This window comes from Oncorhynchus kisutch, linkage group LG19 (genome assembly GCF_002021735.2).
Source record: "Oncorhynchus kisutch isolate 150728-3 linkage group LG19, Okis_V2, whole genome shotgun sequence".
Taxonomy (NCBI): domain Eukaryota; kingdom Metazoa; phylum Chordata; class Actinopteri; order Salmoniformes; family Salmonidae; genus Oncorhynchus; species Oncorhynchus kisutch.
In genome coordinates, this window is record NC_034192.2 from 1,691,108 (window position 1) to 1,708,449 (window position 17,342).

General features: G+C 43.7%; 3 protein-coding genes across 4 annotated transcripts in view; all 3 read left to right on the forward strand.

The window, feature by feature from the left end:
- The window catches only part of LOC109882974 (alpha-(1,3)-fucosyltransferase 9), a 54,205-nt gene extending 48,646 nt beyond the window's left edge, over window positions 1–5,559 (forward strand). The window contains exons 4-9 of the mRNA XM_031797923.1: window positions 1,701–1,890; window positions 2,189–2,321; window positions 2,421–2,541; window positions 2,853–3,076; window positions 3,619–3,755; window positions 4,887–5,559. Of these exons, the coding sequence (XP_031653783.1) occupies window positions 1,701–1,890; window positions 2,189–2,321; window positions 2,421–2,541; window positions 2,853–3,076; window positions 3,619–3,755; window positions 4,887–4,894 (813 nt within the window). The 3' untranslated portion in view covers window positions 4,895–5,559. The remainder of the gene's footprint in view (window positions 1–1,700; window positions 1,891–2,188; window positions 2,322–2,420; window positions 2,542–2,852; window positions 3,077–3,618; window positions 3,756–4,886) is intronic.
- On the forward strand, window positions 5,207–14,066 carry LOC109886954 (coiled-coil domain-containing protein 87-like). Its single transcript, XM_031798151.1, has 7 exons — window positions 5,207–5,316; window positions 5,473–5,588; window positions 5,851–5,894; window positions 7,788–7,902; window positions 8,836–8,978; window positions 9,639–9,833; window positions 14,025–14,066. Exons 2-7 carry the CDS (start codon window positions 5,489–5,491, stop codon window positions 14,064–14,066), a joined length of 639 nt encoding a protein of 212 aa, XP_031654011.1. The 5' UTR covers window positions 5,207–5,316; window positions 5,473–5,488.
- The window catches only part of LOC109882975 (apoptotic protease-activating factor 1-like), a 69,314-nt gene continuing 65,098 nt past the window's right edge, over window positions 13,127–17,342 (forward strand). The window contains exons 1-4 of one of the 2 annotated variants that reach the window (XM_031797488.1): window positions 13,127–13,239; window positions 14,214–14,439; window positions 14,820–15,009; window positions 16,964–17,161. In XM_031797488.1, coding sequence (XP_031653348.1) covers window positions 14,293–14,439; window positions 14,820–15,009; window positions 16,964–17,161 — 535 coding nt within the window. In that variant the 5' untranslated portion in view covers window positions 13,127–13,239; window positions 14,214–14,292. Of the gene's footprint in view, window positions 13,240–14,213; window positions 14,440–14,819; window positions 15,010–16,963; window positions 17,162–17,342 lie in introns of those variants that run through there. The other variant, XR_004204191.1, reaches the window with a different exon arrangement.

The following is a 17,342-nucleotide window of genomic DNA, read 5'->3' on the forward strand; positions in this document are numbered from 1 at the left end:
TACTTTTTTGCCCCACTGTACATACATACATACATACATACAGTTGAAGTCGGAAGTTTACATACATACACTTAGGTTGGAGTCATTAAAACTCATTTTTCAACCACTCCACAAATTTCTTGTTAACAAACTATAGTTTTGGCAGTCGGTTAGGACATCTACTTTGTACATGACACAAGCAATTCTTCCAACATTTGTTTACATACAGATTATTTCACTTATAATTCACTGTATCACAATGCCAGTGGGTCAGAAGTTAACATACACTAAGTTGACTGTGCCTTTAAACAGCTTGGAAAATTTAAAAAAATGATGTCAAGGTTTTAGAAACTTTTGATAGGCTAGTTGACACCATTTGAGTTAATTGGAGGTGTACCTGTGGATGCATTTCAAGGCCTACCTTCAAACTCAGTGCCTCGTTGCTTGACATCATGGAAAAATCTAAAGAAATCAGCTAAGACCTCCAGAAAAAGAATTGTAGACCTCCTCGAGTCTGGTTCATCCTTCGGAGCAATTTCCAAACGTCTGAAGGTACCACATTCATCTGTACAAACAATAGTACGCAAGTATAAACACCATGGGACCACGCAGCCGTCATACCGCTCAGGAAGGAGACGCGTTCTATCTCGTAGAGATGAACGTACTTTGGTGCGAAAAGTGCAAATCAATCCCAGAACAACAGCAAAGGACCTTGTGAAGAAACGGGTACAAAAGTATCTAGATCCACAGTAAAAACGAGTCCTATATCGACATAACCTGAAAGGCCGCTCAGCAAGGAAGAAGCCACTGCTCCAAAACTGCCATAAAAAAGCCGGACTACGGTTTGCAGCTGCACATGGGGACAAAGATTGTACTTTTTGGAGAAATGTCCTCTGGACTGATGAAACAAAAATAGAACTGTTTGGCCATAATGACCATCGTTATGTTTGGATGAAAAAGAGAGAGGCTTGCAAGCCTAAGAACACCATCTCAACCGTGAAGCACGGGGGTGGCAGCATCATGTTGTGGGGGTGCTTTGCTCCAGGAGGGACTAGTGCACTTCACAAAATAGATGGCATCATGAGGCTGGAAAATGATGTGGATATATTGAAGCAACATCTCAAGACATCAGTCAGGAAGTATAATCTTGTTCGTAAATGGGTCTTCCAAATGGACAATGACCCCAAGCATACTTCCAAAGTTGTGGAAAAATGGCTTAGGAACAACAAAGTCAAGGTATTGGAGTGGCCACCACAAAGTCATGACCTCAATCCTTTAGAAAGTTTGTAGGCAGAACTGAGTGCGAGCAAGGAGGCCTACAAACCTGACTCAGTTACACCAGCTCTGTCAGGAGGAATGGGCCAAAATTCACCCAACTTATTTTGGGAAGCTTGTGGAAGGCTACCCAAAATGTTTGACCAAAGTTAAACAATTTAAAGGAAATGCTACCAAATACTCATTGATTGTATGTAAACTTCTGACCCACTGGGAATGTGATGAAAGAAATAGAATCTGAAACAAATCATTATCTATACTATTATTCTGACATTTCACATTCTTAAAATAAGGTGGTGATCCTAACTGACCTAAGACAGGGAATTTTTATTTGGATTAGTTGTCAGGAGTTGTGAAAAACTAAGTTTAAATGTATTTGGCTAAGGTGTATGTAAACTTCCAACTTCAACTGTACATACATGCATGACTGCTGTGCCTGTCTGCAGCGCTATCCCACCATGCCTGGGAATGACGAGCCGCCCACCTCCATGTCCACCACTGGCAGCGAGGACGCCAGCAGCGACGCCGAGTCGTCATCGGACTGCTGCAACAGCATCACGTCTGCCAGCGACTTTGACTGCTCCCGCCAAAGCTTCACCAGTGACTGCTCCAGCAGCAAGCACAGCTCACCCTCCTGTGAGTAGATCTCCTTCCTCCCTGTCTAGTAAGACTGCTTCTTAGGCTTGTCAAAATGTCATCCTAAAAATTGCATTTCCATTTCCTACCCATTTCCAGAAAATTTGCACTTGCACACTTCCCATCATTGATTTAAAAGCATTGGATTGACGTTGTCATCACTTTTTGAGTAGTATAGAGAATCGGAATGCAACACTGTGTGCCCTCTCCCCACTTTGGTTGAGCTTTCAAATGCCAAAATGTTTATTCTCAACACTTTTTGTTCTTATTTAAGAAATGTTATGCCCCCTATTTACAGCTAGCCCGCCCAAAACTATAACACTGGATGATGTCATGTCTGCTGCCCGGGACCTGTCCAACCTGACCCTGGCCCACGAGATCATTGTCAACCGTGACTTCCATGTGGAGCAGCCCCACCTACCTCAGAACAGGTACCTACCAGCTCAAAATGGACGCCCAGTAAACATGGCCATCACTTGGGCTACTCAAATGCCAATTGACAACTGATGATATTCCATTCTCCTTTTCAGTTTGGAGAAGCAAGTCAAAGATATAGTTCACAAGGCTTTCTGGGATGGCCTGGAGTCTGAGCTGAATGATGACCCACCAGAGTATGAGCACGCCATCAAACTGCTGGAGGAGATCAGAGAGGTGAGCATTGGCCCCTTTCCCCTCTATCAATCTTGATGAATCCATGGTTGGAAAGCTTATCTTTTCAGGAAGATGACCCTGTTGGAAGACTTTGAAAACGTATCATTTCTAACTCCCTGAGCAGTAATCACTGATCTGACACAAGTGGATAAGCAACAGTTATGTAGTGGAATCCATTCTTTCACCTGTCCAATTGTGTGTGTATTGTGAATGTATGTATTTAAAATGGGCTAATAGCTTTTAAGATTGATATCTTCTTGCTATATATTGTTTCTTTCCTTCATTTTTTAAAAACCATTTACTATGAACAGATCCTGCTGTCGTTCCTGAGCCCGGGAGCCAATCGGCTGCGGACTCAGATCCTGGAGGTGCTGGACATGGATCTGATTCGCCAGCAGGCGGACAAGGAAGCGGTGGACATACAGGGCCTGGCCTCTTACATCATCACCATCATGGGCAAGCTGTGTGCCCCTGTCCGTGACGATGAGGTCAAGAAGCTCCGCGAGAGCCCCGACAATGTTGCGTCAATGTACAAGTACGTTTGGGCAAAGTTTTGTTTCCAACCCTTGTGAATATTTATTTGGATATTTGTAGCCATCCCCATACATGGCTGGCACCCATTTGATTCTGTTGCCTCTCTAAAGCTACCGTGCATTCGGAAAGTATTCAGACCCCATGTCTTTTTCCACATTGTGTTATGTTACAGCCATATTCTAAAATGGATTACAAAAAAAATGTAATCAATCGACACACAATACCACAATGACAAAGTGAAAAGCGGTTTTTAGACATTTTTGCAAAATTTTTAAATAAATATATAGAAAATACCTTATTTACATAAGTATTCAGACCCTTTGCTATGCGAATCGAAATTGAGCGCAGATGTATTCTGTTTCCATTGCTCATCCTTGAGATGTTTCTACAACTTAATTGAAGTCCACCTTTGGTAAATTCAATTGATACTTTTAAAACTCCAAAGCTAGAAGTACAGATGTTGTGGTATGGGTTTGATGACGGCAAGTCACTAGGTATTACTTCTGGAAGCATCTGTTTTGAGAGTGTTATTACATTGAGCAGGGAGATCTTCCGGGTGCTGGACCTGATGAAGATGGACATGGTGAACTTTACCATCCAGAGCCTGCGGCCCGATCTGCAGAGGCAGTCAGTGGAGTATGAGAGGGCCAAGTTCCAGAGCATCGTGGAGAAGACTCCCAGTGAGTCTGCATTGTTATTAACCTTTCATTATTATGAGGAATATTTTATTGGCATTGGACTGGCGTTTGGATCATTTCCCTGTTTCTTTACAAATACATTTGTCAGTTGAGTGCCTAAAGGTCAGCATAGTATTCATTCATTGTTTGAACATGGTGTGCTCCTGGAACAGTGCGTGCTGTGTAAGGTTCAGGTCCAGCTGGTTTTCTTCCAAAGTAAATTATGAGCCTGTACTGCTTTATGGTGTTGTGGGATGTACAGCATGTGAAGCGTGGGTTTGATTTCTCTACGTCATTAAATGAAAGATGTCGATCTCTATTAAATTAAACCCTTGTCTTTAACAAACTATAGGCTAAAATATCCCTATTTACAAAATCATAAGCTTTCTGGAAATCAATGAAACATGCAAAAGTAGGCTTCTCTCCGGGTAATTTATTTCTGATTATTGTACAGACCGAGAAGATATGATCTGTATAGGCTCTGGATTTACGAAAACCATTTTGTTCTTCCACCAGAATGTTTTGATCCTCCAAAAATGTAATTAGCCTACTGTTGAGGATGGATGAAAATATAATTTATAAACTGTACTTAATTAACTTATGCCTCTATAGTTGTGGCACTCTTGGGTAATCTTTTTGAAGATTTGGTCATGTGATTCACTATAGACTTATACCAAGTGGATGGCAGTATACTGTACTCAAAACACATTTGGAGCAAATCATAAAGGACGTCAATTCATTTAGGGGATTTTAAAACCTCATTAGGCAGTTCATCAATGCCAAACGCTTTCTCATTTTTTGCAGGGTCCATCACCTTCTTAACTTCTGCCACAGACAACTCATTTAAATACAGGTTACATATATCAGAGGGTTCTAACATTGTATTTTCCAGTTTAGTTTTCAGGGAACATATGTCTTTATAAAATTCTTCCTCAAAATATGCCACATTTTCGTTACCTGCGAATAAGTTAGCAAACCCCTTCTCCCACTCTTTAAGTACCTGTGTAGTATCAGAGTACCAGTGTTTTACCAGGCCCAATTCAAGCACTGGATACATGTCCAATAATTTCCATGTCCAGTTATTGTTGTGGTATCAGAGAGTGATTGACTAGGACTCTCTCTGTCTCTGTGAAGGACTCTGACTACCTGTGGGCGGCGTTCCGTCTCTGTGAAGGACTCTGACTACCTGTGGGTGGCGTTCCGTCTCTGTGAAGGACTCTGACTACCTGTGGGTGGCGTTCCGTCTCTGTGAAGGACTCTGACTACCTGTGGGTGGCGTTCCGTCTCTGTGAAGGACTCTGACTACCTGTGGGTGGCGTTCCGTCTCTGTGAAGGACTCTGACTACCTGTGGGTGGCGTTCCGTCTCTGTGAAGGACTCTGACTACCTGTGGGTGGCGTTCCGTCTCTGTGAAGGACTCTGACTACCTGTGGGTGGCGTTCCGTCTCTGTGAAGGACTCTGACTACCTGTGGGTGGCGTTCCACCTGTACGATAGTGGCGATAGTGACGATGAGGAGGACGAGAGAAGAAGACTGCTCCAGCTACGAGGAGACGAGAGGAAGAAGTCTGTCTGTCTGTCTGTCTGTCTTACTATCTGTCTATCTTACTGTTTGTCTGTCTGCCCCACTATTTTCCTAATTTTTTCTCCATAATTTTTTGTTTTAATCATGTTTCTTACATTATTACTGCGAGTAGCTAACAAACCAGTGTGTGTGGACAGAAGGTGGAGGCATAAGATGGAGGCTCTAAAGGGTCAGAAGCAGGAGTACGTGACAGGGATGTGGAACGTCAACACGGTGCTGCTGAGAGGGCTGTGGAAGGAACCCGATCTGGAGGGTAACGAACACTCACACACACTGACTTTTGCCCATAGTAATTTAGTGATTCAAAAGTCAGTGTGATAGTCATTGATTTTGATAGTCATTCAAACGCAGGATGTTCCAGTCAAGGATTGTGAAATAAAAGGAAGTCAAACAGTTCTGGTTTAGTAGGTAATGTCATGACTCATTGGATTTCTGGCTTATTGGTACTAAACCTGTTTCTTAGCCTATTGTTTATAGACTCATAGGTAACCTATTGTCTGTTGGGTTTTTTACAGAGGAGGAAGAGAGCCCAGATGAAGAAATAACCAGCCCTAAACAGGTGTGTGTGTATGCGTGTCCTAGTGTACAGATGATACTATAAATGTCCTGTAAATGGATACTATAAATGTTCAGTACAGATTACAAAATAGTTTGGAAGAGATTGTTCATGTACCGTTTCCATGGTACAGGGTATATGAGTTGATAAAAAAAACGACGCCAGATTCAAGACTTTGTGCTTTTCAGCTTTAATTATTATATTATATATTATTATTATTATTATTATTATTATTATATATTATATAAAATTCAACCAACAAAATCTGGGGCATAAAATCATCGAAGCTCTGCAGATTTTGTTGTGAGGATACAGAATCAATAGACCATTTATTTTGGTATTGCCCTCAGGTAGCCTGTTTCTGGTCTCAGGTTCAGGAATGGCTGAAAATGCATAACATTGATGTCAAATTGACCCTAGAAATAGTACTGTTAGGACATCTGGAGAGACCAGGTCTGTCAATTTTCTAATATACTAATACTCTTAGTAAAGGTATTTATCTTCAACACGCAATCTGTGGATTCTATTCAATTAGATAGATTGAAATTGTACATTAAGCATCACAGCATAGTTGAAAGATACATGTTGTTTAGAAATCCGAAGAGGGTGACCAACAGAGATAGGTGGGATGGGCTGAGGGAAGCTGAAGGTTGGGATGTGGAATTGGAGACAAGTGGGAGTGGAGTTGTTGGGCAGGAGATAGAATGATGCATGAAAAATAAAGTCTAAATGAAACATAATGAAAGTACATTTGAATGACACTAAGTGGCAGTGTTTTTACAACTAATGCTGGTTTTCCTGAGGCTGACGCCGTGCAGGTGTTTGTACACATGCATATACACACACTCTCATTCAAATACACACATGCACGGACACACACATATGAGAGACAGAGCTCACCATATCACCATAGACACAGAGCTCACCATATCACCATAGACACAGAGCTCACCATATCACCATAGAGACAGAGCTCATCATATCACCATAGAGACAGAGCTCACCATATCACCATAGACACAGAGCTCACCATATCACCATAGAGACAGAACTCATCATATCACCATAGAGACAGAGCTCACCATATCACCATAGAAACAGAGCTGATCATATCACCATAGAGACAGAGCTCACCATATCACCATAGAGACAGAGCTCACCATATCACCATAGACACAGAGCTCACCATATCACCATAGACACAGAGCTCACCATATCATCATAGAGACAGAGCTCACCATATCACCATAGAAACAGAGCTGATCATATCACCATAGAGACAGAGCTCACCATATCACCATAGAGACAGAGCTCACCATATCACCATAGACACAGAGCTCACCATATCACCATAGACACAGAGCTCACCATATCACCATAGAGACGGAGCTCACCATATCACCATAGAGACAGAGCTCACCATATCACCATAGAGACAGAGCTCACCATATCACCATAGAGACAGAGCTCACCATATCACCATAGACACAGAGCTCACCATATCACCATAGACACAGAGCTCACCATATCATCATAGAGACAGAGCTCACCATATCACCATAGAAACAGAGCTGATCATATCACCATAGAGACAGAGCTCACCATATCACCATAGAGACAGAGCTCACCATATCACCATAGACACAGAGCTCACCATATCACCATAGACACAGAGCTCACCATATCACCATAGAGACGGAGCTCACCATATCACCATAGAGACAGAGCTCACCATATCACCATAGAGACAGAGCTCACCATATCACCATAGATACAGAGCTCAACATATCAACATACTACCAAAATGTCTTCCATACCTTGAACAGAATTGTGTGTGTGTGTGTGTATACATCCGTTTATGTGTATACATCCGTGTGTGTGTGCGTTTCCTCCCAGGCCACCGCAGCATGGGAGCGCGCTGCCCGTCTCATCCAGCAGAGGGAGTCTCTGCTGGCTCGTCTGGAGCTGTTTGACAGGGACGCTTCTGACCCCAACCGCTTCTTCCTGCAAGGTACTGCATAATATATATCTGCTCTGGGGTGAAGTTTCCCCTCGGTGCAGATATATTCCCACGAGCCCGTCATCCCCAATTAAGGTGACACCAACCTCCTGTGCTTCTTACAATATTATAACATATTGCTTTTACAGCGTATTGTATTGGATGATATATTGTAAATTGCTAAATATATCATCATATTATTATTGTTATAAATAAAAGGCAGTTGATGAAATATATAATGCCAGAGTACACCTTACTGGACCAAAAAATGTAAGCACCTGGTATTCCCAGGCAGTCTCCCAGCCAAGTACTAACTAGCTTCTGAGAGGCTAGTATGGTCGTAAGTGAAGGAACATATCTTCATGTACTTTACAAAGTGTCTTTCGCTCTCTTTCTTTCCTTCCTCTTTCTTTCTTTCCTTCCTTCCTCTTTCTTTCCTTCCTTCCTCTTTCTTTCCTTCCTTCCTTCCTTCCTTCCTTCCTTCCTTCCTTCCTTCCTTCCTTCCTTCCTTCCTTCCTTCCTTCCTTCCTTCCTTCCTTCCTTCCTTCCTTCCTTCCTCTTTCTTTCCTTCCTTCCTCTTTCTTTCCTTCCTTCCTTCCTTCCTCTTTCTTTCTTTCCTTCCTTCCTTCCTTCCTTCCTTCCTTCCTTCCTTCCTTCCTTCCTTCCTTCCTTCCTTCCTTCCTTCCTTCCTTCCTTCCTTCCTTCCTTCCTTCCTTCCTTCCTTCCTTCCTTCCTTCCTTCCTTCCTTCCTTCCTTCCTTCCTTCCTTCCTTCCTTCCTTCCTCTTTCTTTCCTTCCTTCCTCTTTCTTTCCTTCCTTCCTTCCTTCCTCTTTCTTTCCTTCCTTCCTTCCTTCCTCTTTCTTTCTTTTCTTTCTATTAATTCTTTCCTGCCCCTCTCTCTCTTTCTCGCTCTCTCTCTCTCTCACTCATTTTTTTCTTTCTCAGGCTACCAGGGCACCTCTCTAGCCAGGTTGGATGAGTCCAAGCACCGGAGCAAACTCAACTCCCAGATCTGTTCTCTGGAGAAGGTGTTGTCTAAGATTCTCCACCACATTACAGACAGCTTCCACGACACTGTCACCTACAAGGTGAGTCAGGCCAATGGGCCATACATCATGGGTCTATTAATTAGTGTACAGCGTAGCAAATTGTTTTGCAACGGAAAGGGAAAACCTGTGTTTCTTATTAGACAAATTGAGCAAAGTCCCTCCTCGTTTTTGCTTGTTTGCTTCCTTTGACTTCCTAGTGAATATGACCCACTAGTGTCACTGTGTTCTCTGACATACAGCACATGCAGTATGCTATGGGGGATAGAGAGAGACAGAGCGAAAGCATAGTTTTTAGATTGGTGATTTACCCTCATTGAAAGAGCCTTGCTCACTTGCTATGTTTCGTCCTCTGGCCGTGTCCAAAATCGGTCCTGTCTTGCCTACTACTAACTAAAACTGCATAATGTGTAATAGTCATATATCTAGAACATACCAGTTATAAAAAATGTATGCTGTAAGCTACAAATATTGACATACTAGGCTCATACATACTGAGAAAACGCTATGGAGAGCTCTGCGCCATCCCACTTATCTGATTATCCCCAATAACCAGAACTTGTCAACTCATCATCAAGTCCTTCATTGGTTTAATCAGGTGTAGTAGTATTGGGCAAGCCCCAAAACTCTGGTGTAGCCAGACATAACTAAGCAGTTTCCTCACAGCTGTGTTTTCAACGGTCACTCTCTCACTCTCTCCAGGGGAGGCCGTACAGGGAGAAGATGCGCTGGGACCACATCGAGATGCTCTACTGGCTGCAGCACGAGCGCCGGGTCCAGGCTCTGGAGAGGGTGGTGGAGGGGAGGGGCTCTCTCCCCACCAGACTGCCCCCACCCCCCCCCCCCCCCCCCCCCCAACCAACCCACTTCAGCGGGCAGGCCTTTCTAATCGACCTGGCCGGGGTATCCTGGAAGGATATTGATCTCATCCCGTCAGTAGAGGATGCCTGGTTATTTTTTTTAAATGCCTTCCTAACCATCTTAAATAAGCATGCCCCATTCAAGAAATATAGAACCAGGAACAGATTTAGCCCTTGGTTCTCTCCAGACCTGACTGCCCTTAACCAACACAAAAACATCCTATGGCGTTCTGCATTAGGGGGCGGCAGCGTAGCCTAGTGGTTAGAGCATTGGACTAGTAACCGGAAGGTTGCGAGTTCAAACCCCCGAGCTGACAAGGTACACATCTATCGTTCTGCCCCTGAACAGGCAGTTAACCCATTGTTCCCAGGCCGTCATTGAAAATAAGAATATGTTCTTAACTGACTTGCCTGGTTAAATAAATAGCTGATATGCAGCTTTTCAGGGAAGCTAGAAACCATTAAACACAGGCAGTTAGAAAAGTCAAGGCTAGCTTTTTCAAACAGACATTTGCCTCCTGCATTACTAACTCAAAACAGTTCTGGGACACTGTAAAGTTCATGGAGAATTAGAACACCTCCTCCCAGCTGCCCACTGCACTGAAGACAGGAAACACTGTCACCACTGATAAATCCACTATAATTGAGAATTTCAATAAGCATTTTTCTATGGCTGGCCATGCTTTCCACCTGGCTACCCCTACCCCGGTCAACAGCACTGCACCCCCACAGCAACTAGCCCAAGCCTTCCCCATTTCTCCTTCTCCCAAGTCCAGTCAGCTGATGTTCTGAAAGAGCTGGAAAATCTGGACCCCTTCAAATCAGCCGGGCTAGACAATCTGGACCTTTTCTTTCGAAAATTATCTGCTGAAATTGTTGCCACCCCTATTACTAGCCTGTTCAACCTCTCTTTCGTGTCGTCTGAGATTCCCAAAGATTGGAAAGCAGCTGCGGTCATCCCCCTCTTCAAAGGGGGGGACACTCTTGACCCAAACTGCTACAGAGCTATATCTATCCTACCCTGCCTTTCTAAGGTCTTCGAAAGCCAAGTCAACAAACAGATTACCAACCATTTCGAATCTCACCATACCCTCTCTGCTATGCAATCTGGTTTCAGAGCTGGTCATGGGTGCACCTCAGCCACGCTCAAGGCCCTAAACGATATCTTAACCGCCATCGATAAGAAACATTACTGTGCAGCCGTATTCATTGATCTGGCCAAGGCTTTCGACTCTGTCACTCACCACATCCTCATCGGCAGACTCGACAGTCTTGGTTTCTCAAATGATTGCCTCGCCTGGTTCACCAACTACTTCTCTGATAGAGTTCAGTGTGTCAAATCGGAGGGTCTGTTGTCCGGACCTCTGGCAGTCTCTATGGGGGTGCCACAGGGTTCAATTCTTGGACCGACTCTCTTCTCTGTATACATCAATGATGTTGCTCTTGCTGCTGTTGAGTCTCTGATCCACCTCTACACAGACGACACCATTCTGTATACTTCTGGCCCTTCTTTGGACAGTGTGTTAACAACCCTCCAGGCAAGCTTCAATGCCATACAACTCTCCTTCTGTGGCCTCCAATTGCTCTTAAATACAAGTCAAACTAAATGCATGCTCTTCAACCGATCGATGCCTGCACCTGCCCGCCTGTCCAACATCACTACTCTGGACGGCTCTTTCTTAGAAAACGTGGACAACTACAAATACCTAGGTGTCTGGTTAGACTGTAAACTCTCCTTCCAGACCCACATAAAACATTGCCAATCCAAAGTTAAATCTAGAATTGGCTTCCTATTTCGCAACAAAGCATCCTTCACTCATGCTGCCAAACATACCCTTGTAAAACTGACCATCCTACCAAACCTCGACTTCGGCGATGTCATTTACAAAATAGCCTCCAATACCCTACTCAACAAATTGGATGCAGTCTATCACAGTGCCATCCGTTTTGTCACCAAAGCCCCATATACTACCCACCATTGCGACCTGTACGCTCTTGTTGGCTGGCCAACGCTTCATACTCGTCGCCAAACCCACTGGCTCCATGTCATCTACAAGACCCTGCTAGGTAAAGTCCCCCCTTATGTCAGCTCGCTGGTCACCATAGCATCACCCACCTGTAGCACGCGCTCCAGCAGGTATATCTCTCTGGTCACCCCCAAAACCAATTCTTTCTTTGGCCGCCTCTCCTTCCAGTTCTCTGCTGCCAATGGCTGGAACGAACTACAAAAATCTCTGAAGCTGGAAACACTTATCTCCCTCACTCTCCCTCATTTATTTATTTTGCTCCTTTGCACTCCATTATTTTTATTTCTACTTTGCACATTTCTTCCACTGCAAATCTACCATTCCAGTGTTTTACTTGCTATATTGTATTTACTTTGCCACCATGGCCTTTTTTTGCCTTTACCTCCCTTATCTCACCTCATTTGCTCCAATTGTATATAGACTTGTTTATACTGTATTATTGACTGTATGTTTGTTTTACTCCATGTGTAACTCTGTGTCGTTGTATCTGTCGAACTGCTTTGCTTTATCTTGGCCAGGTCGCAATTGTAAATGAGAACATGTTCTCAACTTGCCTACCTGGTTAAATAAAGGTGACATAAATAAATACAATTTAAAAAACCAACCTTCAGCTGTACCCGGGCACCCACCCCACCCCCCAAGGACACACCCTGACCCTCAGCCAGAGACCCCACCCTCACACACACAGCAGCTCCAACCCAACCCAGCCGAGCTCAGTGTATCCGGTATACGTTTGAACTTTGTGTGCAAATGAATAAAATGCTTGGATAATTGTTTGTATAAATTGCTGGGAAGGAAATATTATATTTGATCATTTGTATGTATTCATATTATGTATAATCCATTATCATTATCACTTGTCAAGTAAATGTATGAACGTGATTGGATAATATATATGCACTACTAGTAGGTTCATCTGACATTGACAACATTTGATATGGTGAATATTTTGTCATTAATCATTTACAATATTTTGTTCTGAGTGTGGCAGAAACATGCAACTCTAAGTGCCATGACAAAAGGAACGCTGTTTGCACTATGAGCCTATTTAGGGCCACTGGTAAGTGTGTTATCAGTATTGCCAAGTGCAATACCAAATACACTGAGCTAGCACTGCAGGCCTACAAGTTTACAATGAACAACAAGCTGTCACGTATCACCAGGCAGCCTGCTCCTATCTGCCTAGTTACAGTCAAGCATGCATTATCTCACCCTCTCACGTGTGCGCGAAACGCCACCGCATTGGTCATTTCAGACCGGGGGAGTGTTTTTGTTATAATTCAGGAAGAACCCTACTCATTTCAAAAATAGTTGGGGATTTTTGTCAGAATTACATTATTTTCAAAGGAAATTATTATAATCCTGAGCACTATCGAGTGTGGATAGCGAGCTCCTGTGTAGTGCAAATAGATACACGTGAGTAGTTGTATTCCTTACAACTTGGTTAAGTCTTATTACGAGTGAAGTATGTGCCACCTTCAGTTATAAAGTATTGTTCCTATCTGTTGTTTTTATAAACATAAAATGTTTGTCTGCTTGTGGAAATAATAAACGTATAAATAGTGTTTGTTATGCATACTATATAGCCTACTATAGACAGCTGCTGTGTAGTTTTGGGAATGTCTGCTAGCTACACTGCTGTGTCAAAGCTGTCAAATTAGACAGTAACGTTGTTAGTTAACTACCAAGTGCACAGTTAGCTAGCTATACGCCAGTCAGCTACATATACTGACTGACAAAAGCCTACAATCAATGTTCACTCTAAAGAGGAAATTTGCTAACTTTGGAAATTTGGTAACTTCCCGAAGTTGAATCATCGCAATATCTGGCAAGTCAGTGCACGCAGACTGAATGGATCGATGGATAACGGAAGTAGTCTCAATTGTTGTTTTTCTGCTACAAATAAGTTGGTCAAGTCAGTCAGACTTTTATTCCATTCTCAACCACATTCATGGAGAAGAAAGTCACCTGTCCTTACGAAATATATTGCGGTCAAAGTGCTGCATAACTGCAGTATGCTGCAAATACTGCCTCAAATACCACAGTCGACTGCAGTTACTGCACTTTTACTGCAATTTCAAAACTGCATTTAAAAAAAAGTAAGGGCAGCATTTTTAAGTATTTCATGGCACAAGGATCTTCATCATACTGTATATCTACCTATCTACCCAGAGCTCTTATCAGTGTCCATTTTATTTTAGGTGGGGCACAGGAGTCACACTAAGAGGCAGCAGTGCAAGTAGTAGTCCTGTCCTAGCTCTGGTCCAGGGTGTTACGTGCAGCTTGTGAACAAGTATTATTGTTCAAGAAGGCTCAAGCCACACAGCACACTGGACCAGAGCTTGTGCTGCCCATACTACACCTATCCATGCAACTTCCTTTCCCCGCAGCTCTCATCACCTGCCAATCAATCACCATTCCAGCCCATCCACCCCACCTGTGTGGTCGTACCAGGTCTGGCCCGTTGGCATGGCGATGATGGAGGAAGGGGCACGGAGCTGCCTGCTTCAGTCACGCTCCAGCCTGGAGCAGGACATCAGGGCTTCCTACCTGATGGATCACATGATCAGTGACGGTGTGCTGACGGGGGACGAGGAGGACAGGATCAGGAGCAAGGTGGGGTGAGGAGGTGGGGAAGTACAGTAGCACCCTTTTCATACACTTTCCTATGTCCATACTGGTAAGTGTGTAGTGATGATTAAGTGTATAAAAGTGTTTGTTGTAGGCCAGATTCCAAACAAACTTTCACACTACTGAGCCAACCGAGGGCACTGTGCTGGGAAAACTTATAAGTGGTTGGGTGCCTGATTCCAAACAAACACCCTTATAAGAGAGAGGGAGAAAGAAAGAGAGGAAGGGGGGAGAAAGAGGTCAAGTCAGAGAGATTGCAGGGCCTTTTAAACACTTAACACTACGGACATCTGAAAGAACTGCATCGGTGTAAGAAATGCAATAAAGTAGATTCAAAATTCACATGGTCTCTCTCCATTGATCAGCCCACCAGGAAAGAGCAGGCGGCGGCCCTGCTGGAGCTGCTCCTGAGGAAGGATAACCAGGCCTACATCTCCTTCTACAACGCCCTGGTCCGCGAGAGCTACGGAGACCTGGCCAGCCTGCTCCACAACAGCCTGCCCCTGGTCTCCCCTGAGGCTGAGAAGAGCTTCTCAGACGGTGGCACACGCTATGGTGAGCTGCCCCAAAGGGTGGAGGATGGAGAATACCAGGAGACTAGGGCAGTCTGAGATGTGCCCTCCTTTTCTGATACAGGGAAATAATATACAGTGGTGAGAAAAAGTATTTGATACACTGCCGATTTTGCAGGTTTTCCCACTTACAAAGCATGTAGAGGTCTACATGTATCAAATACTTGTTCTCCCCACTGTACAGGGAAGCTCTATGTATATGTACAGTTGAAGTCGGAGGTTTACATACACCTTAGCCAAATATATTTAAACTCAGTTTTTCACAACTCCTGACATTTAATCATAGTACAAATACCCTGTCTTAGGTCAGTTAGTATCACCACTTTATTTTAAGAATGTGAAATGTCAGAATAATAGTAGAGAGAATGATTTAATTTCAGCTTTTATTTCAGCTTTTATTTCTTCCATCACATTCCCAGTGGGTCAAAAGGTTACATACACTAAATTAGTATTTGGTAGCATTGCCTTTAAATTGTTTAACTTTGATCAAACATTTTGGGTAGCCTTCCACAAGCTTCCCACAATAAGTTGGGTGAATTTTGGCCCATTCCTCCTGACAGAGCTGGTGTAACTGAGTCAGGTTTGCATAGGCCTCCTTGCTCGCACATGCTTTTTCAGTTCTGCCCACCAATTTTCTATAGGATTGAGGTCAGTGCTTTGCGATGGCCACTCCAATACCTTGACTTTGTTGTCCTTAAGCCATTTTGCTACAACTTTGAAAGTATGCTTGGGGTCAAACAAACGTTCACACTACTGAGCCAACCGAGGGAAGACCCATTTGTGACCAAGCTTCAACTTCCTGACTGATGTCTTGAGATGTTGCTTCAATATATCCCCATAAGTTTCCTTCCTTATGATGTATCTATTTTGTGAAGTGCACCAGTCCCTCCTGCAGCAAAGCATCCCCACAACATGATGCTGCCACCCACGTGCTTCATAGTTGGGATGGTGTTCTTCGGCTTGCAAGCGTCCCCATTTTTCCTCCAAACATAATGATGGTCATGTTTTGTTTCATCAGACCAGAGGACATTTCTCCAAAAAGTACAATCTTTGTCCCCATGTGCAGTTGCAAACCGTAGTCTGGCTGTTTTGGAGCAGTGGCTTCTTCCTTGCTGAGTGACCTTTCAGGTTATGTCGATATAGCACTCGTTTTACTGTGGGTATAGATACTTTTGTACCTGTTTCCTCCAGCATCTTTACAAGGTCCTTTGCTGTTGATCTGGGATTGCTTTGCACTTTTCGCACCAAAGTACGTTCATCTCTACGAGACAGAACGTGTCTCCTTCCTGAGCGGTATGATGGCTGCGTGGTCCCATGGTGTTTATACTTGCGTACTATTGTTTGTACAGATGAACGTGTTACCTTCAGGTGTTTGGAAATTGCTCCCAAGGATGAACCAGACTTGTGGAGGTCTACAAAAAAGAATTCTGAGGTCTTGGCTGATTTCTTTTGATTTTCCCATGATGTCAAGCAAAGAGGCACCGAGTTTGAAGGTAGGCCTTGAAATCCATCCACAGGTACACCTCCAATTGACTCAAAGTATGTCAATTAGCCTATCAGAAGCTTCTAAAGCCATGACATCATTTTCTGGAATTTTCCAAGCTGTTTAAAGGCACAGTCAACTTACTGTATGTAAACTTCTGACCCACTGGAATTGTGATACAGTGAATTATAAGTGTAAACAATCATGCACAAAGTAGATGTCCTAACCGACTTGCCAAAACTATAGTTTGTGAACAAGAAATTTGTGTAGTGGTTGAAAAACAAGTTTTAATGACTCCAACCTGAGTGTATATAAACTTCCGTCTTCAACTGTGTATGTATGCTTCTGTTGGCTCACCTCTGTCTCTCTGCCTTGTTTGACCCCTCTGTTTATTCCATTGGCAACATACTGCATTTATATATAATGCCGTCTTTGCTGTATTACCCTGTTCCAGTCCAGGCGGTGCTGAGTGAGGGCGGCGTGCCCCAGAGACCCGTGGTGTTTGTGAGCCGGCCAGCCCTGGTGAACCGGGTCAGGGAGAAGCTCTACCGCTTGCAGAAGGAGCCCGGCTGGGTCACTGTGTTCGGCATGGCTGGCTCCGGCAAGTCTGTCTTGGCTGCGGAGGCAGTCCGAGACCACGCGCTCATTACAGGTAGGTGGCTCCGGGGTGAAGTTTTCCCTAGGTACAGATCTAGGATCAGCTTCCTCCCCCAATCTTAACCAAGCCCAATAATGGGTAAAATGTCAAACTGACTCAAGATGCATTTCATCTCTGTCTGCATTCACTTTCTGTTTTCTCCCTTTATCACATTGGTCTAACTGTTCTCTGTGTG

Bases quoted from the DNA above. Each gene is read 5' to 3' on its own strand.
- LOC109886954 (XM_031798151.1), top strand. From the start codon at position 5,489: ATGGAGGCTCTAAAGGGTCAGAAGCAGGAGTACGTGACAGGGATGTGG. The intron at 5,589-5,850 runs GTAACGAACACT...GGTTTTTTACAG, and splicing joins GAAGGAACCCGATCTGGAGG to AGGAGGAAGAGAGCCCAGAT. The intron at 7,903-8,835 runs GTACTGCATAAT...TTTCTTTCTCAG, and splicing joins CAACCGCTTCTTCCTGCAAG to GCTACCAGGGCACCTCTCTA.